The sequence below is a fragment of the Rattus rattus genome, chromosome 1, assembly GCF_011064425.1.
Source record: "Rattus rattus isolate New Zealand chromosome 1, Rrattus_CSIRO_v1, whole genome shotgun sequence".
In the NCBI taxonomy this organism is placed as follows: Eukaryota; Metazoa; Chordata; class Mammalia; order Rodentia; family Muridae; genus Rattus; species Rattus rattus.
Window position 1 is genome coordinate 16,506,315 of NC_046154.1, and position 27,565 is coordinate 16,533,879.

General features: G+C 54.8%; 3 protein-coding genes across 4 annotated transcripts in view; all 3 read left to right on the plus strand.

Annotated features, from left to right (window-relative positions):
- The window catches only part of Plekhm2 (pleckstrin homology and RUN domain containing M2), a 36,801-nt gene extending 21,120 nt beyond the window's left edge, over positions 1-15,681 (plus strand). The window contains exons 6-20 of one of the 2 annotated variants that reach the window (XM_032895122.1): positions 1,839-2,025; positions 3,582-3,641; positions 6,679-6,904; positions 9,214-10,071; positions 10,197-10,266; positions 10,401-10,491; positions 10,746-10,810; positions 11,138-11,226; positions 11,797-11,929; positions 12,116-12,306; positions 12,556-12,621; positions 13,320-13,479; positions 13,701-13,880; positions 13,959-14,075; positions 14,690-15,681. In XM_032895122.1, coding sequence (XP_032751013.1) covers positions 1,839-2,025; positions 3,582-3,641; positions 6,679-6,904; positions 9,214-10,071; positions 10,197-10,266; positions 10,401-10,491; positions 10,746-10,810; positions 11,138-11,226; positions 11,797-11,929; positions 12,116-12,306; positions 12,556-12,621; positions 13,320-13,479; positions 13,701-13,880; positions 13,959-14,075; positions 14,690-14,827 — 2,631 coding nt within the window. In that variant the 3' untranslated portion in view covers positions 14,828-15,681. The remainder of the gene's footprint in view (positions 1-1,838; positions 2,026-3,581; positions 3,642-6,678; positions 6,905-9,213; positions 10,072-10,196; positions 10,267-10,400; positions 10,492-10,745; positions 10,811-11,137; positions 11,227-11,796; positions 11,930-12,115; positions 12,307-12,555; positions 12,622-13,319; positions 13,480-13,700; positions 13,881-13,958; positions 14,076-14,689) is intronic. The other variant, XM_032895123.1, reaches the window with a different exon arrangement.
- A 2,377-nt stretch (positions 15,682-18,058) lies between these two features.
- On the plus strand, positions 18,059-23,148 carry Slc25a34 (solute carrier family 25 member 34). The gene is made up of 5 exons (XM_032895126.1): positions 18,059-18,909; positions 20,024-20,089; positions 20,175-20,327; positions 21,214-21,348; positions 21,799-23,148. The coding sequence occupies exons 1-5, from the start codon at positions 18,490-18,492 to the stop codon at positions 21,979-21,981; spliced, it is 957 nt and encodes a 318-aa protein (XP_032751017.1). The 5' UTR covers positions 18,059-18,489; the 3' UTR covers positions 21,982-23,148.
- Positions 23,149-23,382: 234 nt separating this feature from the next.
- On the plus strand, positions 23,383-27,565 carry Tmem82 (transmembrane protein 82). Its single transcript, XM_032895134.1, has 6 exons — positions 23,383-23,906; positions 24,076-24,148; positions 24,314-24,488; positions 25,209-25,626; positions 26,648-26,835; positions 27,083-27,565. Exons 1-6 carry the CDS (start codon positions 23,819-23,821, stop codon positions 27,206-27,208), a joined length of 1,068 nt encoding a protein of 355 aa, XP_032751025.1. The 5' UTR covers positions 23,383-23,818; the 3' UTR covers positions 27,209-27,565.

The window sequence follows — 27,565 nt, forward strand, 5'->3', positions numbered from 1 at the left end:
CATCAAGGTGGGAACATGGCAGCATCCAGGCAGGCATGGTGCAGGGGGAGCTGAGAGTTCTACATCTTCATCCGAAGGCTGCTAGCAGAAAACTGGCTTCCAGGCAGCTAGGTTGAGGGTCTTAGAGCCCACACCCACAGTGACACACCTACCTCAACAAGGCCACACCTTCTAATAGTGCCACTCCCTGGTCTGAGCATATACAAACCATCATAGACTCTCTTGGGTCCACAGGGCCTGAGACAGACAGACAGACAGATAGACAGGTGTATGGATGATAGATAGATAGATAGATAGATAGATAGATAGATAGATAGATAGATAGATAGATAGATAGGCAGATGGATTGATGGATCGATCGACCGATGGATATCCCTATACTAAAGTTTAATTTGTAAATTATGCACAGGAGTGAGAGAGATGGCCCAGTGATTAAGGACATGGACTGCTTTTGCAGAGGAACCAAGTTTAGTTCCCAGAACCTGTGTATGAGACAGGCTCACAACTGCCTGTAACCCCAGCTCCAGGGGATCTGACACTCTCTTCTGGCCTCAAAAACATTGGACTCACAAATGCACATACCCCAACACTAGCATGTGTAAATACACACTTAAAATACAGTCTTAAAAAGAAAGCTACCTGGGCTGAAGAGATGGCTCAGTGGTTTAGAGCACTGGCTGCTCTTCCAGAGTTCAATTCCCAGCAACCACATGGTGGCCACAGCCATCTGTGAGGGGATCTGGTGCCACATTCTGGATGTATATACAGCAGAGCACTCACTCATACATTAAGTGAATAAAATTAAAAAAATATTCGGGCTGGAGAGATGGCTCAGTGGTTAAGAGCACCCGTCTGCTCTTCCAGAGGTCATGAGTTCAATTCCCAGCAACCACATGGTGGCTCACAACCATCTGTAAAAGAGATCCGATGCCCTCTTCTGGTGTGTGTGAAGACAGCGACAGTGTACTTATATATAATAAATGAATAAGTCTTTAAAAAAAAATATTCGCCCCAGCCACCACCACACACACATCATGCACAGAAAATAAAAACAAGTAAATAATTCTTTATTCAGATAGGATCTCACTAAGTAGCCCAGGCTAGCCTAGAACTCACATAGATTCCTGCCTCTACCTCCCATGAGCTGGGGTTAAAGGCATATACCACTATGCCTAGCTTCTAATTTTTTGAAAACGTATCAATCGTTTATTTCTGGAAGTTTCCATTTAGTATTTCCAGACTACAGTAACAATCAAAGCAAGCCAAACTGCAAGAAGATGAGAGTCCGAGGACAAAGCCAACCCCAGAGAGGCCAGAGCATCTCATAGACCTGGGTTCCACAAGATTAGCACAGCTGCCCCCTTCCAGCTGCACCCCTCCCCACTCCCCATCATGGGATTCGGGATTGGGCCGTGGTAGAAGCCAGAGAAAGCCAACAGAGTCTAAAGCCAAGAGCTAGCGAGAGAAATGTTGCTGGTCTAGATGGCTCTCTCCTTTCTTTTTTTGTGGTGTGATGATGGAGGCCCCGCCTTGTGTGCCTTCAGGGAGGCAATGCTCTGCTGACAAATGGGACACGTCTGTGGGACACACCCGTGGTCTTAGGGCTGTTTCCTTATTCCTTGGGGGAAGTTATTTACTAACTCGTGAAGCACGTGGATTTCCCTAAGAGCATGGGATGCCTGTGTGGTGTGTGGTATGTAGAGGTGTGTGTGTGTGTGTGTGTGTGTGTGGTCCCCATTTTCCCCTCCTGGTTCTGGTGACTGCTTACCAAGCCTTGTTTGCTGCCTGTCCCCCAGGTTCCTAGTCAACACCCCTCCGTTCCTCTGCTCTTTCCCCAGGATGCCCCGTACTTAGACCTGGCCCCATACATGCCTGACTACTATAAACCTCAGTACCTGCTGGACTTTGAAGACCGCCTTCCCAGCTCGGTCCACGGCTCAGACAGCCTGTCCCTGAACTCCTTCAACTCTGTCACCTCCACCAACCTGGAATGGGATGACAGCGCAATTGCCCCATCTAGTGAGGGTAAGCGGCTCCGGGGCAGAAGGAACCAGGCCTGTGCCCTGAAGCATCCTCCAAGGAGCCTGACAGAGCATGATGTCTCCCTCCTGGTGTTTGGGATTTGCAGTTGAACAGAGCTGGTCATTTCCACGATCTACATTTCTTCAGTTTCTGTGGTAAAAAAAAAAAAAAAAAAAAAAAAAAAAAAAAAAAAAAAAAAAAAAAGCAGAAATTAGGCTTTCTGAACCTTACTAACTTTTCCAGAAGTTTCTAACCTCATGCGCAGGGGCAAGGAGAGATTCACAGCAATGTTCCCTGGAAACTCTTGCCCGAGTCGGGCTGAGCACTAGCTGTCTGGGGAGGGTTGTCCTGCAGCAGGTTCTACAGAGAGGCTGAGCAAACTCAGGAGAGACAGACAGGTGGCCTGAGGGGCCAGTACCAGCACAGTGTCTTGGGCACCCCTCCATGGGTCAGAGATGGCTGCACCTGTCGTGAGCCTGAGGAGCCATAGACGGGTTCCTTCATCTCAGATCAGTTGTTAGAAACCCAAGACTTTCCTCAGACCTTAGGCCTTGGCCCTCACAAAACTAGCCTTTGCCCTAATCAGTGAGATCAAGGACGCTCTCGTTCACTCAGCCTCACCTCTGGGGGTTGGGGGGGTCAGATACTCAGTTCCTCGGACTTGTTCCCCGGAGAACTGACCTTCCTCATTCTTTGTTCTGCTTGTGCCATGGGTCATATGCCTGACTTTTAGATTTGCCCTTAGTAAGGTCTGCATTGCAGGAGCTAGCAGTGTAGCTCAGTGGGTAGAATGCTGGCCTACTGTGTGTGAAGCTCTGGGTTCAATCCCCAGGACTGCATAAACCAAGCCTGGGGCCAGTGAGATGGCCCAGTGGCTAAAAAGCACAACAGGCAAATCTGACCACCTGACTTTGATCCTGGGGACCCACCATGTCGGGAGAGAACTGAATTTTGAAACTCGTCCTCTGATTTACACACACACACAGGGGGGTACCTGTCATCCCAGCACTTGGGAGGTAGAATCAGGAGGATCAGAAGTTCTAGGACTTTCTCTATATGTAGCAAGTTCAAGACCAGTCTATACTGAAATCATGTTTCCAAAAATTAGTAATAAAAATACTCGCACTGCTCGTTAGTCTATGGTACAAGTGCAGAGGCCATTCAGACTTTGTCTGGGCCTCATAGACATCCTAGAGGAGGACAGAGGGACAGACCTTGAAGAAGCAACCAGGCCATCCATGAATGGAGGTGCCCCCCCGTGCCCCCCCTAAGCTCAGCAAGTTATACTCTAACTCAAGGCAGAAGGACAGGACCTCGTTACGCCAAGAGCCACAGAGGGAAGGAAGGCAAGGAGTGGAAACTCAGTTTCTTTTCTGCTAGAACGGGCTCTGAGTTGGGAAGGAGTGGCCCTGAGGGCAGCCAAGGTCACGGTTGCATGTTAGAGAACGTGCACTGAGTCCTCCGTCTCTCTCCTCCCATGTCTCCCACCCTCTGCCCCGACGTCCGACGCCCCTCCACTGCCTGTTTCTAACCCTGAGTTTTATCCCTCGTTTTTATAGATTATGATTTTGGAGATGTGTTTCCAGCAGTGCCGTCTGTACCCAGCACAGACTGGGAAGGTGGGACAGAGTCCTCTGTGACCCTCTTTTCCTGTTTGCAACGTTCCCGCGCCAAGCTTGCCGCATGTTTCAGAATCCGCTCCTTATTACTTATAACAATGTCCGTGGTCATAGCGACACCACCGCTGGTGTTGGAGTAGGTGGAATTCTGCTGCAGTAGGGAACTTGGCCCTTAGCCCGGGAGCTCTTCTCTCAGGGAGCCTTTCTGCCTTCCCATGGGGGCCTCAGGAGTCACTAGTGACGGTGGTACACACCCCAGGCCACCCGCCCGGTTCCAGTCCCAGTCATTATGAAACAGTGTAGGTCAGTGGCCTGGCTCTGCGGAGTGGAAACTGGAAAAGTGATGCTTTGAGATACAGGGGTTGTGAGCTCTTGTCTACCCTGTGAGCATTCGGGAAGAAGAGGAGGCTTGGTCCTTTCAGGCTATCCCTAATGGACTGAGGAAACTGCCCGGGCATAGCTAAAACTCCTACAGGAAGAACCAGCAAGATGGCTTGACAAACAGAGGCCCTCGGCATCAAACATGACCACACGAATTCTGTCCGTGGGAGCTACATGGTGGGAGGAGAGGACTGATTTCTCCAAGTCAGCCTCTGACCCCTGCACACACCCATGGCATCCTCTGACCCCTGCATACACCCACGGCATCATCTGACCTCTTCATATGTTCATAGCATGCCCTGACCCACTTTTTTTTTTTTAAAGATTTATTTATTTATTAGATATAAGTACACGTAACTGTCTTCAGACACACCAGAAGAGGGCATCAGATCCCATTATAGATGGTTGTGAGCCACCATGTGGTTGCTGGGATTTGAACTCAGGACCTCTAGAAGAGCAGTCAGCGCTCTTAACCACTGAGCCGTCTCTCCAGCCTGCCCTGCCCCATGAATAAGTCAGTGTGGAGGTTCTCCTTGGAATTTTACAGCAGATTAGCTTCCTTCACTGCCCTCTGAACATCAGCATTGCGGGGACATTTTTCTACCTCCGACCCATGGCTGGACTCGGACAAATTCACACTCCGAGGTTGTACCACTTACTCAGAGCATGGTCTGTGTTTGATACGGTGAATGTTTGCTCCTTAAATCTGAGGCTGTTCCAGATCCCCTTCCTAAAGAGCCCCTGCCCTGTGGACCCCTTCTTGCCTAAGGTGGGGGTCCCTCTGAGCAGTGGGAGAGAGCTATTTCCCATGTGATTGCTGTAGGGTGTGAACCAGCTTAACTTTGAGAGACATGGGGTCCAACACTGAGGTAAATCGTGTCGCTCAGCCGAGCTTTGAGGGGTGCGTGCTTGAGCCCAGGTGGCATGAGACCCGGAATTCCACCTTAACATCTTTTCTCCTCTTAGCCTCTTCTGAAGCCCAATGTCAGCGTTGGCTTTTCCCTCTGATTCTAACCACTAACCCTCTGACACTTTTTGCAGTCACCTGACAGGCAAGCCCCGACCTTCTGACCTTCCTTTGCAGCTCCTAGATCCTCCCTAGATCTTGCCCAGAAACTAGTATTCCAGCTTGCTCAGGCTGGGCAGAGCCAGTTAGACTCACTGCAACAGTGACTTCCCAACTTCCGGAGAGTTCCCTGGCCCCCTGAGGCGCTCACCCAGCCGAGGCCCCACTGTCTCCTTCAGCAGAACTTGGGGGTGTAGTTCCAAACTTGGGGTCCCGAGCAGGACTGGACAGGGTGTTCTATGGTGTTAAGGGTCCAGCCTTAACACCTACTGTGTTCTGGGGTCTGTTTTCTGGCCTCTCATGACCCCTCCACGAGCAGCTGCAAGTGTTCAGGGGAGGGAGGGGGAGATGAACTCTGTCCCTGTGCTGTCTGAAGGCCTGGCTTCCCAGATCAGTCAGGGCTACATAGTGAGAAGTGACATCCCACACCTTAAAAAGGAGAAGAAAGGCAGCCACTCAAGAGGAATGAAGTAAGGGGTTGGGGATTTAGCTCAGTGGTAGAGCGCTTGCCTAGCAAGCGCAAGGCCCTGGGTTCGGTCCCCAGCTCTGAAAAAAAGAAGCAAAAAAAAAAGAGAATGAAGTACAGTGTCAGCCAACAGGCCCCCCCTTCCAGTGGCTTGGGGACGTGTGTTCCTCCCGCTCCTGCACAGGTGATGGTATTTACGCTGTGCCCACAACTAGAGCGTGAGTGGCCGTTAGCCCTCACCCAGGCTGTCCCTCTGGCTGGTCTCAGCTCTCCGCCTGGGCGGTTCCCATCTGCCACCAGGGAAATGGCCCCTGTACTCGCCACCCACGATGGTGCTCCCTGCCTACCCGTTCCAGTGAGGTAGGCTAGAAGGGTTTGGAGGGGGCCAGTTAGAACAGTTCCTCACTGGAAGGCAGCATCCTCCAGCTCGCCCAGAGAGGGATACCTCGCTCTGTCGCCCGAGAGTGCTGTTGGGTCTGGGGGAGAACCAAAATGTCTGAAGAGCCTGCAGTGTCCTGGGGGCAGCCCCTCATACCCCTTACTGTGTTCTCATCTGTCACCTCATCTGTCACTTCCGGTCCTGTGTCTCCTCCCCAGCGTCCCTCCTCTGTGCTCCTCAGGTCCACGCTTTCCTGTTCTCTGTCTCTTCTGCTCCTCCTGTGGCCTTTGTCCCCTACTGTCTGTGGCGGAGCGGGGCTTGCAGAGGACTTTGGGAATCATTTCCCCCAGGGAGTGGTGTTGAGGGGCTGCTGGGGATCCCTAATCCTTGTGAGAGAGAGGGTTCTGAGGTGATCCTAGGAGGGGGCCCCGCCACCCTGGGAAGCATCGAAATCACCCTGCCCCGGGCGCAGGCCTAGAAGCTGTTTGGCAATGGACCCTTAACTGAACTTGGCTGAGTGTGAGTACTAAGGGTTCCAGTGACAGACAAGAGGGTGTCCCCAGGAGTCGGCTCCAAACGAATCGATTCCATGTCCTAAGGGTTGGGGCCTCTGCTCTTGAACTAGGGCCACCGTGGTCAGGGTTCCCCGGGAGGAACTTGCCCACCTCCCCTGAGATAAGGCCTTCTCTGGGGTCCAGCTGGTGGCTGACAGGGCTGTCTGTGTCCTGTCTCCTTGTCCTTGCAGATGGAGACCTCACAGATACCATCAGTGGTCCCCGCTCCACTGCTTCAGACCTGACCAGTAGCAAGGCATCCACCAAGAGCCCCACCCAGCGCCACAACCCCTTCAACGAGGAGCAGGCGGAGAGCGCGTCATCTGAGACCACCCCCGTGCACACTACCTCTCAGGAGAAGGAAGAGGCCCAGGCCCCAGACCAGCCAGACGCTTGTACAGAGCTGGAAGTTATCAGGTTAGCAGGGAGCGGGCCTGGGAGAAGGTGGGCAAGTACCTGTGCCCAGAGGTGTGCCCAGAGGTGTGCCCAGTGTCCACCTCTGGGCTTACTGTGTAGTCCAGGGCAGACAGAGGCTTCCCCAAGGGCAGGGGGCGTCTCTGAGACTGTATGTGATATTTATAAACTCTTATTAGTTCTTAATCAGCTTAGCACAACTACTGGGCAGTTATCCCTAATCGATTTTTCTCTATTGGCTTGCTAGACTGGCTAGTGGTTCCCAGCTTCCAAAGTGACTGCTGTTCTAGTGTTTCCGGGGCTCTTTCTGCCCCATCAGCCTGGCCTCAGGATGCAGTTTCATTGGCCTCGAGCTCGTAGTCTCTCCTGCCTAGTGGAGACCTCCTGTTCCTCCCTCTTCTTTTTTTTTTTTTTTTTTTTTCTTTTTTTTTGGGGCTGGGGACCGAACCCAGGGCCTTGCACTTGCTAGGCAAGCGCTCTACCACTGAGCCAAATCCCCAACCCCCTCCCTCTTCTTTTTTCCTTCTCTCCTTCTCTCTCGTCTGGTGGTCTCTACCTGAGACCCCCAGCCCTATAACCTACACCCAGCCTATCTTTACTCTCCCCAGTAATTGGCTGTACCTACTTTTATTTAACCACTCAGAGAACATTGGCGAGCAAAGCTTATACAACATCATTTCGTGTACGTGAGAATGTGCTCTGGGACTGCAACCAGTATTTAGCATTTGTATATACAGCATGGGCCACAGGGATCAGAAGTCTGTCCCATACAGGGTGCTATAACCAAGTACAGAGTCAGGTGGCAGAAACAGAACGATGGACTTCCCTACCCCCCTAACCCCCAAAACAGTAGTCCTGGCTGATCTGGAACTCCCCCTGTAGACCAGGCTGGCTTCTACTCATAGAGATCCTCCAGCCTCTGTCTCCCAAGTGCTGGGCTTAAAGGCATACACCATGTCACCGGGCCATATCAAACCTTTATTCTGGTGGCTGAGGCGAGGGTGTCATACCCACAGTTCCTGTAAGGACCTTTCCAAGTTCTCACACATCCATCTTCTGTGTGTTCCCATGTCAGGGTGGGGAGACCTCCCTTGGGATGCTTTTGTAAGGGCCGTGGTCCCAGTCAGAGGGCTTCACTCTCATGACCTCAGCCCCTCCTCCCAACAGCCCCCTCCTGATAGCATCACCCATGGGGTTAGGGTCCCCATGCATGAATTGAGAGGGACACAGCATCCAGCCTGGAACAAGGTGCAAGCCCTGGAGAGGGCTGGTTGAAGCAGCAGCCATAGCTGACTTCAGGGCATTGTGTCTAGCCATCCAGGGCCAAACCCACCTCAGGTCAGACTTCTTCCCGGGAGGACTTGTTTTGTTCTCTGTTTTTTTTTTTTTTTTTTTTTTTTTTTTCTTTTTTTTTCCGGAGCTGGGGATCAGGGCCTTGCGCTTTGTAAGGAAAGCGGTCTACCACTGAGCTAAATCCCCACCCTTTGTTCTCTGTTTTGTAAGAAAGGGTCTTACTATGCATGTGTGAAGCCCGGGCTGCCCTTGAACTCGCTATCCTCCTGCCTCAGCCTCCCAGTGCTGGAGAGTCAGTTGACATTCTGAGATCTCTTTGGTTTGGTTCTAGTTGAGCCTGCTTCATGGTTCTGGTCTACATGGACAGGAATATGGGGGATGGGACTCTTGGTCAGAGCAGTCTCAGCTCTCTGACCTCCCCTGGGCCTGCTCTGAGAACTTTCCAAACCAATTGAAGACAACCCTTATCCTGTCATACCTACTTGTCTGAGGCAGGAGCATTACTACTCTCTAGGGTCTGGGTCTGGTACACACACACACATACACACACACACACACACACACACACACACACACACACACACGTTCTTTCACACATCCACACTTACTCACACACACTCTCTCATGCTGGTTAAAGTACATAGCAACTGTAGTGACTGAAACCTGAGGTGGCTCAGCCAGGCCCTTCCCAGCCATCTCTCTTTTTGTTTTTGCAATGGGGTCTGGCTCAGGAGCCTAGGCAGACCTTATATTCACAGTCCTCCTGATAGTCCCAGCACTATCGAGTTCACACCAGCAGGCCTGGCTGCTCTCTCTGTTCTGTCACCTAGAATTTGTAGGCCTGCTTGGGAGTCCTTCATGATTGTCCCTCCCCGCTCTCTGCCGCCAGCAGGACACCTTAGGCCTCCCGCCTTGCACTGCCCGGGGACCACACACCCCCAGGATTGCCTCTTTGACCCAGCCCATTTCCCTCAGTGGGTACTCAAGTGTTACCTCCCTCCCTGTCCCTGCTCTTGCAGGGTCACCAAGAAGAAGAAGATTGGCAAGAAGAAAAAGACCAAGCTGGATGAGGAAGCAAGCCCACTGCACCCCAACTGTAGCCAGCAGAAGTGCGGTCGGCAGGGGGACGGTGACAGACTTATGGGCACCCCAGACCTGGCGCGGAACTGTTCGGACACCATACTTGCCTCCCCACAGGAGCAAGGGGAAGGGCCCGGCAGTACCGCTGGGAGCTGTGAGCACTCAGAGCTCAGCCAGATGGGTTTGCTGATCCCCGAGATGAAGGACACCTCCATGGAGTGCCTAGGACAGCCCCTGAGCAAGGTCATCGACCAGCTCCATGGCCAGCTGGACCCTAGCACCTGGTGCTCCCGTGTCGAGCCCCCGGATCAGTCCTTTCGGACCGGCTCTCCCGGGGAGGCCCCGGAGAAACCACCATTTTGCGACTTTAGTGAGGGGCTTCCAGCCCCCATGGACTTCTACCGGTTTACAGTCGAGAGTCCAAGTACTGTTGCACCAGGTGGCGGCCACCATGACCCTCCAGGGTCTAGCCAACCGCTGCATGTTCCTGGTAGCCCTGCGCCTGCTCTCCAAGAAGAAGAGGGAGGAAGAGGAGAGGGACAGACATCTCAGCCCCTAGAGGACCAGCAAGGGGAGGAGATTCAGGAGCCAGAGCCTCAGGACCCAGACAGCCAGTTGCCACTGGTCAGCCAGGAGCCTGGGCCTGAACCTGTGTCCCAGCCTGAACCTGGAACCCAGGAAACTCTTTGCAAGCTCAAGGGAGACCAGCCCAGTCCTTGTCTGAGCAGTGCTGAGGACTCCGGGGTAGACGAGGGCCAGGGTAGCCCCTCAGAGATGACGCACCCCTCAGAGTTCAGGTGAGGGCTGTGTGCAGGATCTGCCAGTCCATCAGGGACGGCAGGTCTAGCCTGCTGTGGGAGGTGGAAAGGAAGGTGACCTCCTGCCTGACCCCTGCTCCTCCCTACCCTTGTTCCTGACACAGAGTAGACAACAACCACTTGCTCCTACTCATGATCCACGTCTTTCGAGAAAATGAAGAACAGTTGTTCAAAGTAAGTCCCCGAACCAAACCGGGGAACCATCAAGCGGCACGGAAAGGCGGGTTGAGTCGCCCACACTGTTCAGTGCGCATGCGGGTCCCACGGGGCGGGAACTCAAGCTGACCACGGTTTGCCTCGGCCCCTAGATGATCCGGATGAGCACAGGGCACATGGAGGGTAACCTACAGCTGCTCTACGTGCTACTCACAGACTGCTATGTCTACCTGCTTCGGAAAGGTGCCTGCCACCCGATGCCAGGGTGGGTGGGGCCGGGCTCCTTCCCAACCCCCACCGTAGGCTTGAATTAATAACGAAGCGTCCGGAGGGAGGTATTGCTAGCTGGGCTGAGCACCCTGTCTGTCATTCTGCTACACCATCACTTCCTTTTGCAGGGCAAGGAGGGCTGGGTCTCTGAAAATGGGGCTGGGGGGTGGGGTGGGGAGGGGCAAGAGGCCAGCGAGGATAATAGGCATTCCGGTCTCCTCTCTCAGGGGCCACAGAAAAGCCATACCTGGTGGAAGAGGCTGTTTCTTACAATGAACTTGACTATGTGTCGGTGAGTGCAGGCTCTGCAGTTGGTGTGCCCACCTAAGTACAGGGCTTCTCAGGCTACCCCTGCCTAGAGCTGTGGCACGCAGGCGACAGGTGCCAACGTCTACAGAGGCTTCTGTACTTGTGCTGGAGACAGGAGTTAAGGGTGAAGACACCTCTTCCCGCACTAGATCTCTGACCATCTTCCCTAACTCATCCAGACCCTAGTCTTGGTCAGAGGCTTTAGTAGTGACCCCAAACATGCGGTTTCTCCCTTCCCAGTCCCAGCCAACCCTTAGTACACACGCTCCTCCTGCCAGGCGGTGGCCAAGTCCTGTGTGTTTTCTGGCAGGTTGGCCTGGACCAACAGACTGTCAAGCTGGTGTGCACCAACCGCAGGAAGCAGTTTTTGCTGGACACGGCCGACGTGGCCCTGGCTGAGTGAGTGTCAGCCCCCGCCCCCCAACAGGACAGGAGAATCAGCATCTGCCATGGGCATGGCCCTGGCTGGGGGTAGAAGGAGACACCAATCTGTTCCCCCAAGAGCCTGCGGTCTGCTCAGAGAGGCAGGGAAGTGGACAGTCACTGACCGACTGACTCACGTCAGCTCAGGTGACCTCAGCCCCTCAGGACCCACGGAGAGGACGGGGGCTGGTGTGAGGTCCAACGGGAGGGGAGGCACAAGAGCTGGGCTGCTGTCCCGGGTGTGTCCTGGACTACGGACATGGGGATCCCAAGTGAGAAGGTCATTTCTATTCCTATATTGGAGTGGTTGGATCCTACTGTCCAGCTGTCCGGGTAGCCTACTGTCAGAATCCAAGGCCACTTGGACATTAGGGAAGGTCAGGCCTTTTCTGTCATGCATGGCTCTGACCCCGTCATTGCCTACTGCTACCCAGCACCCTCAGCCCCTACTTCCTGTGAACTCTAATGGCCAGGCATTCTCAGGACAAAGCCAAGGACCTGTCCCCAGGACCTGTCCTCTGACAGCAAACTGTGCTCCCCGAACAGGCTGTTCTTGGCGTCTCTGAAGTCAGCCATGATCAAAGGTTGCCGGGAACCACCCTACCCCAGCGTCTTGACTGATGCCACCATGGAGAGGCTGGCGCTGGCAAAATTTGTCGCCCAGGAATCCAAATGTGAGGTTAGTAGCTGGTGAGGAGACCCAGTGACGCTCCACTGGCCTGCCCTGGTTTTAAGACTAACTTAGTTACGCCCGAGGCGTTTCCCAGTCACCTCGTGGGAAGTGGAACTGGGTTATGGGTAAGCTGAGGCTTGACCTCCGCTCTGCCAAGGTCTCACCTACTTGGTCTGTTGCCTCCACCCCCAGGCATCCACTGTGACCGTGCACTTCTACGGACTTGTGCACTGGGAGGACCCCATGGAAGAAGCCCTGGGCCCTGTTCCTTGCCAATGCTCACCCGCCGAGGGCACGATCACCAAAGAAGGCATGCTCCACTACAAGGCCAGCACCTCCTACCTGGGCAAAGAGCACTGGAAGGCCTGCTTCGTGGTGCTCAGGTGGGAGCCCCAGGAGCTGTGGGCCCAGGCAGGTGTCAAGTCCCTAGCGAGAAAGGCCCAAGGGCGGGTGCCCCCTTTTCCACCGCGCTGTGGGGTCACCCAGGGATATAGAGCTTCTCTATACAGCCACGCTCAGATGCCTTCCTCACCCCTCCATAGAAAGCGGGTCCCTGGTCCCCAGCCAGTATACAGGGAATTCCTGGGATCTCCTTAGCCAGGCCTCACTTCACTGTAACTGTGACCCCGTAGCAATGGGATCCTCTACCAGTATCCTGATCGCACTGACGTCATCCCCCTGCTCTCCGTGAACATGGGGTAAGTGTCCCAGGAAAAGGGAACTGTGCAGGTGTCATGGCTGGGTGCCCTGCGTGGAGGTCAGCTATGGCTGAGTCTGAAGCTTGCCGTTCGGTTCACCTCCTCACCTTATCCTGTAACCCTGACTAGTGCCTTGTGCTTTGCAAACTGTGAGGCGCTGGGGAGGCCTGATGAACAAGGAAGTGCCCTTTAGCCTAGGGAAAGGGAACCCTTCCCAGGAGTTCCAGCCAATGAGGGACGGGCATGGAGGAAGTGGGCGGGCGGGCGGGCAGTGGTTCTGAGCAGGTGCAGTGAGTGGCTTTGTACTCTTTCCTCGCCATTTTTGGGAACCCCAAGGGCTCTTGGTAATTCTGAAATACTGGTTGTCAGATAGAGTGGCTCACTTCCAATCCAGTGTGGGATAGAAGCAGGAGGATCAGAAGTTCCAGGTCGTCCTCTACTATAGGGCTACGTCACACCCTGTCTTAAAAGAAATAAAAGGGGGGGGGAGGCTGTTTTACACACACACACACACACACACACACACACACACACACACACACACACACACACACACACACACCTGTGGGCTAGCCAAGCATATGCAAATGTCCCTAGAGCCCAAGGCCGAGTGACTGCACACCTGCACACCCCTGCCCACCTTAGGGTCTCCCACTCCTGCCTCCGCCCTCCCATTTCACGCTCTTCCTCTGGCCCAGTGGGGAGCAGTGCGGTGGCTGCCGGAGATCCAACACCACGGATCGGCCCCACGCCTTCCAGGTCATTCTGGCTGACCGGCCTTGCCTGGAGCTAAGCGCCGACAGTGAGGCCGAGATGGCAGACTGGATGCAACATCTTTGCCAGGCCGTATCCAAAGGAGTAAGCCCATCTGCGCCCACCACCATCTGCCCAGCCTGGTCCGCCCCACCCCACCGCCACCACCACCCGGGCCGCCCCCACCCCCACCACCGCCCCCGACCCCCCCCCACCCCCCCCCATGGCACCCCCATTCCACTACTGACGTAGACTCTACAGGGGATTCCTGGTGCAGGCCACCCTGGAGAAGCAACCTGCCTCTCTCACCTTCTCCCAATGTCCAGGTCATACCCCAGGGCATAGCTCCCAGCCCCTGTATCCCTTGCTGTCTGGTGATCACGGAGGACCGCCTCTTCACATGCCACGAAGATTGCCAAACCAGCTTCTTCCGCTCCCTGGGCACAGCCAGGCTGGCGGACATCACTGCTATCTCCACCGAGTTAGGCAAGGAGTACTGTGTCCTGGTGAGTGGGCAGGGACGGGGCGCACAGGCTCTGCCGGAGGAAATCCACGCATATTCACCTAGAATCTGCTGCCCCTAGGAGTTCTCCCAGGATAGCCCCCAGCTGCCGAAGCCCTGGGTCATCTATATGAGCTGCACTTCCGAGTTGGACCGGTTCCTGACCGCCCTGAGCTCTGGGTGGAAAGCCATCTACCAGGTACCAAGGGTTCTGGGGACAGCAATTTGTCACCAACTCTAGACAGACAGAAACTTAGAGCTAAAAAAGCAAGCTCCACTGTCAACAGGTCTGTGAAAACTAAAAATACCACCAGGAGCTGCCATTCCTGACCTGAGTCCCGGTCACTGTGGGACTCTTGGCGGACCTGGTGAGATGTAAGACAGGCCCTTCCCCCTCCCAGAGCTGCAGGAGCAGCCCTGGAGAAGTAGCGACTTCTGTTTGGTTTGGTTTTAAGACAAGGTCTTACTATGCAGCTCTGGCTAGCCTGGAACTCACAGGGAAAAATCTAGTCTGGCTCCTGGGATCAAAGGCATGAGCCACCACACCCAGGGAGAGGTACTGCTTTATGCACGGTGCTCCCTGCACCCTGTCATTCTGGAGCAGCTCGAAACTGAGCTAGAAACTGAAAACAGTCATGGACAGATCCCCTCACCCAGTGAATCCCAAGTAGAAACTCCCAAGTAGACCTGAGAGCTGGGCCTTGGGGTCTGTGTGCCGAGCAGAGGGGAAACTCACAACACGGAAGATGTCCCAAAGGGCTATGTGGGGAAAGCAGCCTGCAGCCCTTGTGCTTTCTGCTTGTCCATACGCAGGTAGACCTTCCTCACAAGGCAATCCATGAAGCTTCCATCAAGCAGAAATTTGAAGATGCCCTGAGCCTCATCCACAGCGCCTGGCAGCGGAGCGACAGCCTCTGCCGCGGCAGGGCCTCCCGCGACCCCTGGTGCTGAGGCTGGGCAACCCTGAGGGCAGGCGGGAAGGAGGCGTGCTGACCAGCCTCCGCACTGTGGTGTGCCGCCATGGCGTTTCAGAGCCAGGGGTCAACAACCCACTCCTGCCTTGGGGTGGCAGAACCACTTAGTGTGGCTGGCGTGAGAGAGGAATTCAGAGTCAGCGCCTGGCACCACAGGCATCCTGCCCGATGGTAGTGACTAGAGGTCACTGGGGCAGACGGTCTGAGCCCTGTGGGCTCCGTAGACACTTGGTGTCCCCGGCCACCACTTTAGTCCTCACCATCTGCTCAGGGTGGCGGAGAGAAGGATAGTATCCGTTGAAGGGGGAGCAAAGAGACCAGGAGGATGGGCGTGCCATCTTCCTCTCTTGGGTCAGGGGCCTGGGCGGATGGTCAGGGCCCCCTGGGGGTCCTGAGTGCCCAGCCACCCTTGTTCGTTTTTGAACACTGTCCCCACTGCACAGGGAAACGTGAGCACTAGGTATCTGTGCATGCCCCCTCTCACGAATCCACCCCATGCACAGCAGCCTGTCTCGCACAGCCTGGGCCCAGCCGGCAGCTCTCCATGGCTAAAAGGGGCCCTGCATGTCCATAGCCCTGCCTTTCCTCTTCCTCAAGTACAGCAGAGCTCGTAGGACCACAGATCAGTTGTTCCTCTTGTCAGGAGCAAAAGACAAGGGCTGAGAGAGGAGCAGAGTCCATGAGCACAGTGTCTTCTTTGACACCTGACAACCTACCCCTGCTTGGCCAGAGCTAGCCCTTCCTGAGGTCTCTATTAGGTCCCTTGAGGGACAGACAGGTCAGGTGGATTGGGTTTTGTTTTTTAAAATAAAATTGATGTTATATTGCTGAGACTTGTCCCTGACCCTCTTTCAGTGAGAGGTAGGTGGGGCTCTCAGTCTGGGTCACACACGCAGGCACGCATGCGCGTACAGAAGAAGACTCAGCTCCAGGTTGGCCTAGGCTGCTCCATGGCACTGCTGCCTGGAGGAGAAAGTCCCTCGAAGTCCCTGTGCCTTCCGGTTTCCTGCATGGCCACCACAAGAGGGAGACTGGTGGCTTGGTTCTTAAGGAAAACGGAGAGAAACACCAGGATTACTCCTCTCCTCATGAGGGCCCGGTCACTCCATTCCATCCCACACAGGACTCTGAAGTTTTGAGTGAAAACGGTTGGGGCATTAGAAGCTGGGGACACAGGAGGGGTGTGGACCACCTTTCATTGGATGAAGCAGACTTTTTTTTAAAATTTACTTATTATATATAAGTGCACCATAGCTGTCTTCAGACACAGCAGAAGAGGGCATCGGATCACATTACAGATGGCTGTGAGCCACCACGTGGTTGCTGGGATTTGAACTCAGAACCTCTGGAAGAACAGTCAGTGCTCTTCACCGCTGAGCCATCTCTCCAGCCCTGAAGCAGGCTTTCCACTCGTCAGTCACCCAGAGGCCGTTCTGGAGTGACCCTCCTGTCATGGGCAGCAAGTACCACCTCCACAGTCTGGTTCCCTGCCGTCGTGAGCGGTGAAACCAGGAAATGGAAAATTCTAGAAATAAGCCCTTGTACGGTTTTTAAATATGTGCACGGGTTTGCATACTGTGTGCAGCCTGCACAGATGTGGCTCATCCAGCTGTCCAGCCTGTCTGCTGTGTACACCATCAGGCACCTGGTTTTCACATCGACTGGGGGTGGAGCAGGATTCTTTTATCCCATAATGGCCCCCAAAGTTGCCCTCTGTGTCATGCGTGTTCCCCCCTCACACACACATGCACACATACAGGATAACCTAAGCCATATAGTGAGACCCGGCCTTTAAAAAAGTCGTTGACATCAGTGGTGTTTTCTGGGTACTGCACACCTTTTGTTTTGTTTTTTTTTTGGTTCTTTTTTTTTTTTTTTTTTTCGGAGCTGGGGATTGAACCCAGGGCCTTTCGCTTCCTTGGCAAGCGCTCTACCACTGAGCTAAATCTCCATCCCCCGGTACTGCACACCTTTAACCCGGCATTTGGGAGGCAGAGGCAGGCAATCTCCATGAGTTCCAGGCCAGTCTGGTCTCCATAGTTCCAGGACAGTCAGAGCTACACAGAGAAACCCTGTCTTTAAAAAAAAAAAAAATTTAAAAAGAAAAAAGAAAAAAATAGGGGCTGGAGAGATGGCTCAGTGGTTAAGAGCACTGACTGCTCTTCCAGAGGTCCTGAGTTCAAATCCCAGCAACCACATGGTGGCTCACAACCATCTGTAAAGAGATCCGATGCCCTCTTCTGGTGTGTCTGAAGACAGCTACAGTGTACTTATATAATAAATGAATAAATCTTTAAAAAAAAAAAAAGGAAAAAATGTAACAGGATTGGAGAAATTGTTCACGTTTGGGGCACCGAACTAGCTGCTCTTCCAGAGGGCCTGGGTTCAATCCCCAGCACCCACCCACATGATAGTTCACACTCACGTGTAACTCCAGTTCCAGAGTGTGCAGCACCCTCTCTGGCTTCCATGGGCACCAGGCACAGGTGCACGCGTCCGTGTGCACACACACACCTCACACACAGGCAAAGCACTCATATACATAAAAAGTAAGAGACGCAGTAGGCATGGATCTGCGCGTTTGTGCTGTCAGTACTGGGGGACAGAGGCAGATGGAGCCTGCTGTGGTTTTGGAGGTGACCTGGGCAGCACAGTGAGCCCCTGAGAAAGAGACACCATCACACACAAAACTGAACAATGTCACCAATGGTTCTGCAGGGCTCCGGGGTCCCTTACATCACTCTTGTTGACATGGGACTGTAGAGCTGGGCGTGGCAGCGCACACCTTTACTGTGAGCACTTGGGAGGCAGAGGCAGGTGGAGCTCTGTGTGTTCCAGGCCAGCCTGGTCTTCATTGCTAGCGTCGGGCCAGCCTGGGTTACACAGAACGACCTTGTTTCAAAAACCAAACAAAAAAGATGTTAGGTGAATAAACTTTTAAAAAAGAAAGAAAGAATGGCTGGAGAGATGGCTCAGCGGTTAAGAGCACTGGCTGCTCTTCCAGAGGTTCTGAGTTCAAATCCCAGCAACCATTGCATGGTGGCTCACAACTCTCTGATGCCCTCTTCTGGTGTGTCTGAAGACAGCTACAGTGTATCCATATACATAAAATAAATGAAAGAAAGAGAGAAAGAGAGAGAGAGAAGAGAGAAAGAAAGAAAGAAAGAGGATGAAAGAAAGAGAGGAAAAGGAAGGAAGAAAGAAAAGAGCTATAATCTGGCAGATGTAGAAATGGGACAGTTGCTGGTCGGCCATGCTTAGGGCCAAGTCACCACAAGCCCAGGACCCGGGCTTGGACAGGAAGTCTAGAGGACAAGGAGGTGTACCCTCCTGTACTCTAGCTTGGCTCTCTCTTCCTACCCACTGTCCTTCCAGTTACAAGTGACCTTTCCTCCAGATCCCAGGGCCCAGGCCCGCCCTGGCCAGCAGCAGCCAGGATTGGTCTGAGCCAGGGGAGGTGTGTCCAGATTCCCATAGCCCTGCTGATGAGCAGCAGGTGGAGTTCCAAGACAGCCAGGGGCCTCCAGTCAGTGACAGGAGCTCTGTCCTCCAGGCATGGAGCTGGCCCCCTTTGGTCCCCAGCCCTGGGGCCACGCAAGGGTGCAGACTGCCTAGACACAACCTTCTACAGCCTGTGCCATGACGCTGACCCAGGCACAGATGGCCCCTGCCACAGATTCGAGGGAGATGGTGTCCCCGGCTGTGGACCTGGTGCTGGGTGCCTCAGCCTGTTGCCTGGCCTGTGTATTCACCAATCCCCTGGAAGTGGTAAAGACCCGTCTACAACTGCAGGGGGAACTGCAGGCCCCAGGCACCTACCCACGGCCCTACCGGGGCTTTGTGTCTTCTGTTACGGCTGTTGCCCGGGCAGATGGGCTGTGGGGCCTGCAGAAGGGGCTGGCCGCTGGCCTTCTCTACCAGGGCCTCATGAATGGTGTCCGTTTCTACTGCTACAGCCTGGCATGCCAGGCTGGCCTCACCCAGCAACCGGGCGGCACTGTGGTCGCAGGTGCTGTGGCCGGGGCATTGGGAGCCTTTGTGGGGAGTCCTGCTTACCTGGTAAGTGTCTTCTCCTTCCTTTACAACTCCATGACCAATGTGACCAGTGGACTTTGTGGCTTTGGGTTGGGCAGGACGGTTTGGGAGGGGACTGTCCGCTGGGAATATCTGGCTCAGACCTGGAATCTGCCCTCGCTCTGACCCTTGCTTCTTCAGGGGCCGTGCCCACTGGTGTTAGCCAGGAGAGAGGGCAGGTGATAAAGAAGGCAGATTCGAGTCCTCGCTTGCCTGTGGTCACACCTAAGGAGCCCGGCATACGGGAAGAATAAAAGCTGATACAAAGTATAAGTCTGTGGTGTCCTGGTCTAGGCAGCAAACAATTACTCTGTCCTTGAGAGTGGCTGCAGAGTCCCCAAAGATCTTCTTAAGAAACCTGAGTCACTGAGATGCATGCCCAGGCCTCAGGATGTGGCTCCATTGGTATTGTGCTTGCCTACTGTGTACTAAGCCCCAGGTTTGTTCCCAAGCACAGCATAAGCCAGGCGTGGCACTGCCTGCCTACCCATAATCCCAGCATCTGAGAGGTGGAGGCAGGAAAAATCAGAATTAAGGTCACCGTGACAAGACTCATTTGGGGCCAGCCTGGGGTACAGGAGGCAATGTCTCAAATTTTTTTTTTTTTTTTTTTTTTTTTTTCGAGCTGGGGACCGAACCCCAATGTCTCAAATTTTAAGACCCATTTTATTAGGGTTGGGGATTTAGCTCAGTGGTAGAGCGCTTGCCTAGCAAGCACAAGGCCCTGGGTTCGATCCCCAGCTCCGGGAAAAAAAAAAAAAAGGAAGACTCATTTTATTTATTTTATGTATGTGAGTACCCTGTCACTGTCTTCATGCACACCAGAAGGGGGCATCAGATCCCATTACAGATGGTTGTGAGCCACCATGTGATTGCCAAGAATTGAACTCAGGACCTCAGGAAGAGCAGGCAGTGCTCTTAACCGCTGAGCCATCTCTCCAGCCCCCAAGTTTTAAAATAATAAAAGGGAACTCTGGCCAACCAAGACTGTCTCTCTGAGCTTCCGATGTGGGGTCAGGAATACCATGCAGGAGAGGGGCTCAAACATGTTTGGCTCCAAGGCTGTATCCCAGAGCTCCCTTCTGCTCTGTATTCGCAGGTCAAGACACAGCTGCAGGCCCAGACAGGGGCTGCTGTGGCCGTGGGACATCAGCACCAACATCAGGTAAGACACCTTCCCCAGAACCTGGGGCTCCTGGCTGTGCAGGCGCTGAGGCTGTCTAGCGAATCATACCATCATCTTCCCACAGGGTGTCCTGAGTGCCCTGGAGACCATCTGGCGCCAACAGGGCATGCTGGGACTATGGCGGGGTGTGGGTGCGGCTGTGCCCCGAGTCACAGTGGGTTCAGCTGCCCAGCTGGCCACCTTTACCTCTGCCAAGGCATGGGTACAGGATCGACAGGTAAGGGGCTGGGAATCCCGACACAGTCAGAGGGAGTGGGAAGTTCCCTGCCTCCTTCACACAGGGTTGGTGACAGATGGGGCCCCAAACAAAACCTGGTCTTGCGGAACATGGCGAGACATACTTACATTCCTAACACTTAGTATGCTGAGGCAGGGGGTCAGGAAGCTTAAGTGGTCCTCGGTTACATAGAGTCTAAAGCAGGCCCAGGCTACCTACGGGAAAAAGAGAAAAAGAAAGACGGGGGGGGGGGCCGGGGGGGGATGGGAAAGGACAAAAGGAGGGAGAGGTAGAGAGGAGGGAGAAGAGAAGGAATGAGAAATGGAAGGAGAGGAGGGAGAAGGGGAGAAGGAGAGAGGGGGTTTCAGCTAGGGACAGCGATCCTCACCTATGATCTCCGAACTTAGCCGGTGGAGGCAGGAGGATTGCAAATTGGGGAACAGCCCGCTGCATAGCAAAACCTGCCTCTCGACAGAGAGAATGTGCGTGCTTGAGGACGAGAGAGAAAATAAAGTTGTTGGCTTTGTGGGGTTGGGGATTTAGCTCAGTGGTAGAGCACTTGCCTAGCAAGCGCAAGGCCCTGGGTTCGGTCACCAGCCCCGAAAAAAAAAAAAAGAACCAAAAAAAAAAAAAAAAGTTGTTGGCTTTGCCATTATAATTGTGGTCTAGCCTTTGTGTCCAACAGGAGTTTGTGGGGGTCATCAGTGAACCCTAACATCATGGAGGAATGCAGGGTTGGCACTGAGGGTTGGAAATGGCTGGAGAGGTCTGATTTGCTCGCACGCCCCAGTCCTTCCAGCCCTTGTGGGCTAGGGGCAGGGAGGAGAGCACAGCAGGGGTGAGTAAAGGCAGTGGACAGGGTCAACAGCTTGCGCCATCCCCACAGTGGTTTCTGGAGGACAGCTGGCTGGCGACCCTGGCTGGAGGCATGATCAGCAGTATAGCCGTGGTCGCAGTCATGGCTCCCTTCGATGTTGTCAGCACCCGGCTCTACAATCAGCCAGTGGACAGAGCCGGCAGGGTGAGCAGGGGACAAGGGGAACGGGAGATGTGGGGACATGGGACACACACACACACAGAGAGAGCCACCAGGGGGACACGCACCATAATTCACAACACATTAACAGGCAAGTCCCAAGCCCTTTGACTGGGTTTTATTCTGTTTCCCGATGAGGAAATCAACTCAGATCCAGTGACCTGGCTGAGGTCCCCCAGACGATCAGTAGAAAGGACGGGATTGGAGTCGAGGCCTTCCTGTCCTAACGCCAACAGGAAGTGTGAGGACAAAGGTGTACACTGATATCCAAGTCATACCCTTGAAGGAGGCTCTCCGCCTACAGGCAATGGTTCTTTTGATCAGCATCACAGTCTATATAATTCTCTAGACAGGAACACATGCTGCTTCTGACACCACTAGACAACCTTGGCTGTGTCATCTGGGACCCTCAACTCTCCCCACGTTTATCCCCAGGGCCAGCTGTATGGGGGCCTCGCCGATTGCCTGGTGAAGACCTGCCAACAGGAGGGACCCCTGGCACTCTACAAGGGCGTAGGCCCTGCCTATCTGCGCTTGGGCCCCCACACCATCCTCAGCATGTTCTTCTGGGATGAGCTGCGGAAACTGGCCGCGAGGGCCCAGCACCCGGGCACCTAGACTCGTCCCTCACCCCCGCGGCAAGCCTGACATCTGGTGGAAGTGATGACCAGTAGGACTGGCTGGCCAGAGCCAGCTTGAGTCAGGCCCTGGAGAGCACAGAGGCCACTGCATGTGAGGAGACCCATGGTTGTGCTACAAGGGAGTCCTTGGTGTCCCCAGAGTCTGGTGGCCCAAGGCCAGTTTTCAAACCAAGTTCTGATGCCCTGATGGCTTATCAAAAAGAAAACCTGTTTTCCTACCTTCTGAAGCCGGAAGCCCAAGGAGGTGTTGGCAGTGTTAGTGTCTCTCTTTCCTTTTCTTTCAGTTATTTGTGGTGTGGTGGTGGAGCCAGGGCCTAGGCATGTCAGTCACGTGATCTGCCAGTGGTCTACACCCCCAGCCCAAGGCTGACTTCTCCTGAGGCCTCCTCTCTCCTTGACTTTAAAATAAGCAGTTTCCTCCGGTCTTCTCTGACTCAGAGTCAAATCAGCCTTCCTCAGGCTGGGGGCATAGATCAGTCTGCAGACTGCCCACCTGCTGCCCACCCGCTGCTCTCGAGGTTCTGCGTTCCATCCCCAGCACCGAAGGAACTGGGCATGATGGCACATGCCTGTCATCTCGGCCCTGGGGAAGTAGAGGCAGGAGGATTGAGTTCAAAGTCATCCTCAGCTCCATGGTGAGTTTGAGGTCAGCCTGGATTCCACGAGAGCCAGAGAGGGAAGAGAGGGAGTTAGGGAGGGAGAGAGGAGACAGGGAGACAGAAGGACCCTGTTATGTTGGCTAAGACCCACAACAGCAACTGCATATTACAGAGGAAGCTACCAGGGTCTCCTCTCTGTAGTCACCTCCTGAGGGACTGGATTAGGGCTTCAGTCTTGGAGTTTAGGCTTCCTGCTTGTGTACATCCAGAGCAGCTCAGGCCTAGAGAAGAGGGTGCCTGTCCACGTGGGTCCCAGGGCAGAGCCATTGCAGGGCCAACGACAGCCTCTGGACCTTCTCTCCAGTCCGCAGCCGCACTCCACCACAGGTACAGGTGTGTACGGCACCCGGTAGTCTTTCCACTGTGGAAGCGGACACACCCACTCTTTCTTGGTCAGGCAGCTTCAACCACCTTCCCCAACCACATCCTAAGTGGGAAAAACTACTCCGGATGGACACTCCAATAAAGTTTTATAGTTTGTATACTTTCGCGACTCCCCTCTGCTTCCCTGTCCCTGCTCCCCTCACCCCAAACCCTCCACTCTCAAGCTCTTTATAGAAAGGACCCAGAAAGCAGTGCCCACCTGCCCAGGCGAGGCCTGCCACCTAGTGGACACAAGGGGAACAGCACGACCCCGAGACAGCGCTCAACCTGAGTCTTTTCAGTCTTAAGGGGATTCCAAACCCTTCTTTCCCTGTGCCCTACAGAAGCTGAACTACTGATTTTCAAAAGCCTGGAGAGACAGAGCCCAAAGAGTCTTAGCATTGTGGGGAGCACTCCTGCTTTGGGAACTTGAGAGAGCCAACTCCCACTTCAGGTTGAGTGGGAGCCACACCTGAGAGGGGAAGGCCAGGTGAGCTGGCAGAGGAGGGACTTCCAGAAAGCAAGGAGGCCTTGAAGTCTAGCGGGGACAGACCAGAACCAGAACCAGGCAGACCTAAATGGAAAGCCACCAGCAGCTGCGGGTTGACAGCGAGGCTGAATCCTGCAGCCTGGAAGATCTGAGGCGGCTGGCTCTCCTGCCCCGCCCCCAGGCCTTTGACCCTTTCCTAGTCCCTCCCCTGTCCTCTTGAGACACCTTTGACCGGTGATATCATTGGGTCTGTCCCAGCGCAGACCCGGCCCGAGGCTGAGGCTGGATTCCTGGAGGCTGCCATGTTTTCCCTGCCTTCCCTCTCCTCCTGGCTCCCCAACTTCCCTTCCTTTGAGTGGGGTTCCAGTCTCTTCGACAGCCTCCTGCAAGGTGAGCACCTCCGGGATGCACACCTGGGCTCTTCCCTCGGGTGGGCGGAGTGCAAGGTGGACCCCACCATCCACGTGGGGGCCTCGGCTCCCGGCTGACCCTGCGCTCACTCTGCCTCCTCCCCGACCATCCTAACGCCCCCTCTCACCCTCTCCTTTGTCTGGCTCAGGCCTGATCGGGGCCCTTGGAGTCTCGGTTCTCAACAATCTCCTGAAAGTTTACTTCTTCGTGGCCTGTGTCAAGTGAGTGCCCACGTCGGTCCCACCCAGCCCTGCCCAGGCAGTTCGTCCCTGAGCGGAGTCTGGTCTCTCTTAGAGAGGGCTGAGTGGAGCTGGAGCCCTGGCAACCCTCCCAGGACAGGACCCCGTGACCCTGCCTCTTAGCCCGCACCCATTCTGCCCCCACAGTGACCCCCAGCGGCAGCCCCAAATGCAGCGGCTGCGAACGCAATGGGCCTCCTTGGAGATGGTGCATCTGGCCGGTCTGGCTCTGTTCCTGACCGTGATACGAGCCAGGGTAGCCGCCCTCGTGGTCTTGGAGTTCTCCCTCCGGGCTGTGTCCACATTGCTGTCCCTGGGCAAGGTGAGACTACATCGTGGGGCCACTCTGGTCACTTTCATCCTCTGGATCGGGAAGTAGATCCTAGTGATCACCCCCCACACCCACCCCCAAATTGCAGTTTGTGACCTGGCAGCAGGAGATGAACCCTACCCCCTCACCTCCACCCCTGCCATGTAAATGTCAGTTCTTTGAGCTGGGAATGTGGTTCAATTTGAGAGTGCTGGCCTTAGGGGTTGGGAATTTAGCTCAGTGGGTTCGGTTCCCAGCTCTGGGGAAAAAAAAAAGAGAGCGAGTGCTTGCCTAGCATGCACAAAGCCCTGGATTTGATCCCCTGCACTGTATAAACCCAGGCATGGTGACGACTCATGCCAGAAGGATGAGAAGTTCAGGGTCATCCTTGAGTATTGGGTTTGAGGCCAGCTTGGAACACAGGAGATTAAAAAAGAAAGAAAGAAAGAAAGGTCTTGTATTTGAGCTTTTAGCACAGCCCTGGCTAAGACTCTTCAAGGGCTTTGGCCTATCTTGTCCTGACAGCTCTAGTGATCTGGGGTCTTCTTGGTTCTCCACAAGTGGGGCAACTGAGGCTCAAAGGAGCATACTGTTTGTCGGTTTGTCTGTGAAGTCGGGTCTTCAAGGCCCAGAACCATCATCACCCTCCAGCCAATCGGATGAGCAAGAGAAACCACCCTTCCGGTGCGGGCTCCCGCAATGCAGTCTAGCCTGTGCTCCCTTCCCCTGCAGGGCTCCAGGGACAAGGAGCGGCTCCAGCTCTTCCTGGTGTGTCAGTTCTCCCTGGGCTGTGGGCTAAGCTGTGGCCTGAGCTTCCTACAGGAAGGTGCCCCACACCGCTCCCTAAACCTACTGCTGAGCCTAGGGCTGGCCGCACTCCTCGGCCTGGGCGCCCGGCGCCTAAACCGTCACATCTGCAACCTCTATGAGTTACACAGCAGCCAGCGCTACTGTGGGGTCTGCTTGGGCCTGCTAGCCAGCCAGCACGGGCTGCCCAGGTTCCTGGGCCGCGCTCTGGCGGTGGCCTTTGCTGTGAGTGATCTAGCAGCTGTGGCCCTCATCAACAAGGACTTCCTGAACACGTCAGAGGCCGTGCGGTTCTGGACTCCGCTCACCATCTGCTACACGCTGCTGGTCATCTACATGCAGGGTGAGAACCCCGGGGCTGGGGTCCCCTCCATTGGCCACACATCCCAGCCACCCAGTCCAGGGACAGGACTTTACTGTAGGCTTCTCAGAGCAGTGATGTCATATAGGAGCCCTAAAGACCCGGCACCTGGGTTTGTCTTCAGGACTAGGTGAGGTGAGAGGGATTGTGGGCCAAAGCACAGAGGCATGTGCGGTTCAGGGTTGTTCCCTCAAGGACCCCTGGGATTAGGGTCAAGGATGGCCAAGTTCAGAAAGGCCTTTCCCAGAGCCTTGGCCAACCAAGCTGGGCAGGGTCCTAAGCAGGAGGGTGTGGCTGGTCAGATCTGGCCTCTGGAAAGAGCCCCCTGGCCGCAGAATGGGCATCAGTTGGAAGTGGCAGAGCAGGAAAAGGTGGCCCAAGGAGTAGGAACAGCAAGCGTGAAGACCCTGAGGTGGGAATAAGCTTAGCAGGCTCCGTGTTCGAGATGAGGAACCAGGTCAGCCGTCATTCAAAGGGGAACGTGAGTTGGATGGGGATAGGGACAAGGGGTCAGGTCTGACCATGGAAGACAAGGCTTCCACTAGAGTTCTTCTCTAAAAGCCATAGGAAGTCCTGGGAACGTTCTAGGCCGAGGGGTGATGTCATCTTATTGCCGCGTTTTAGGTCGCTTTAGACAGTCAGTGGAGCTTGGTCGGGAGAGAAACTCAGGAGCCCCCGTTGAGTGAGCTTCGGCGAGAGGGGAAGGTGGGACAAGAGAGAGACTCTCAGAAGTAGGCTGGGCTGTGGGTGATTCAGACCGACAGGCAGAAAGGGGGAGAACCTTAGATTCTTGCCATCGACTGACAGGGCTCTGCTCATCCAGGGGGAGGCTTAAGGTTGGGCAAGAAGTCCTGCAGGTGCCCAGAGAAGGAAGCAGGGAGGCAAGAAGGCAGTCAGGGAAGCTGGTACAACCCCTGGGGAAAGCAGATGAAAACTGGAACAGGCTGGCCCCGGCTGACCTCCAGAAGGTTGCCGCCTGGGTAGTGACAGCTACATTCCACAGAGGAGCAGCAGCACCGCTTCAGCCTACAGGGCCAGGTCCAGACGGTTCTGGTGCGCATGGCTGGCCTCTTTGTTCTGTTGATGACGGTGGGCCTCTGGCTGGACCTCCTGGGTATCTTTGTCTCCCTTTTGGGTGAGCTATGGTGCTTAGCAGGTATTCGCGTCTTAATCGACCTCTGCCAGATACAGGTAGGTACCTTTAGGGACCCCCAGCCTCCCACTCCGTCCCCAAGGTTCCCAGCACCCCCAGAGACCTAATTTTGATAAGAGTTGGGAGGGCAAGGGACCCGGTTGTCATTAAGGAGTGGGGAGCTGGGTGCCAGCGACCACTCCAGCTGGCATCCTGGGGGGGGCGGTCCCAGAGGGTAGGAAGGTCCTGATGATAGTAGACCTGAGACTGGACTAAGGGGATGTGTCCCTTCTGACCCTCCCCCAGGGCTTTCCACCCCAGAGGCCTACAGTAACAGTAGCAGTAACAGCAGAAGGAGAATCAAGACGGACAGGTCCATGCGAGCCCCGGCCTTCCACACCTGCCCCAGCCAGAAGCCCGGTCCCCTCCTGACTTGCTCTGAGGAGGATGTGAAGTCAGTTTCAGGCCTACATGGGCTAACCACAGCAAGGTCTTGACCACAAGATGTGGCCTGAAGGCCAAGTGGCAGAGCTGGTCCCCACCTAGACTTTTGGGCAGGCCATGGAGGTGGGGTGGGGGCTCTGGAGAAAGGGGGTGACCAGGGCTGGGGAGCTAGAGAGGCGGGGACATGAATCCCTCTGTGTTGAAGACGGGCAGCTTCGCCAGACCCACTTTTCTTGGCCCAGCAAGAAGACAGAGGACAGTTGTGACCTCAGAATGAGCCCTGCCCTTTGGTCACCCTTCCCCCCGCCTTGCTCTCAAGAAGACAATAAAGGTGACTTTTCTCAA

Excerpts from the sequence above, each read along its gene's own strand:
- Tmem82 (XM_032895134.1), top strand. The coding sequence starts at position 23,819 with ATGTTTTCCCTGCCTTCCCTCTCCTCCTGGCTCCCCAACTTCCCTTCC. Across the intron at positions 24,489-25,208 it reads CATTGCTGTCCCTGGGCAAG|GGCTCCAGGGACAAGGAGCG; the intron begins GTGAGACTACAT and ends CTTCCCCTGCAG. Across the intron at positions 25,627-26,647 it reads GCTGGTCATCTACATGCAGG|AGGAGCAGCAGCACCGCTTC; the intron begins GTGAGAACCCCG and ends TACATTCCACAG.
- Slc25a34 (XM_032895126.1), top strand. The coding sequence starts at position 18,490 with ATGACGCTGACCCAGGCACAGATGGCCCCTGCCACAGATTCGAGGGAG. Across the intron at positions 18,910-20,023 it reads TGGGGAGTCCTGCTTACCTG|GTCAAGACACAGCTGCAGGC; the intron begins GTAAGTGTCTTC and ends CTGTATTCGCAG. Across the intron at positions 20,328-21,213 it reads CATGGGTACAGGATCGACAG|TGGTTTCTGGAGGACAGCTG; the intron begins GTAAGGGGCTGG and ends CCATCCCCACAG.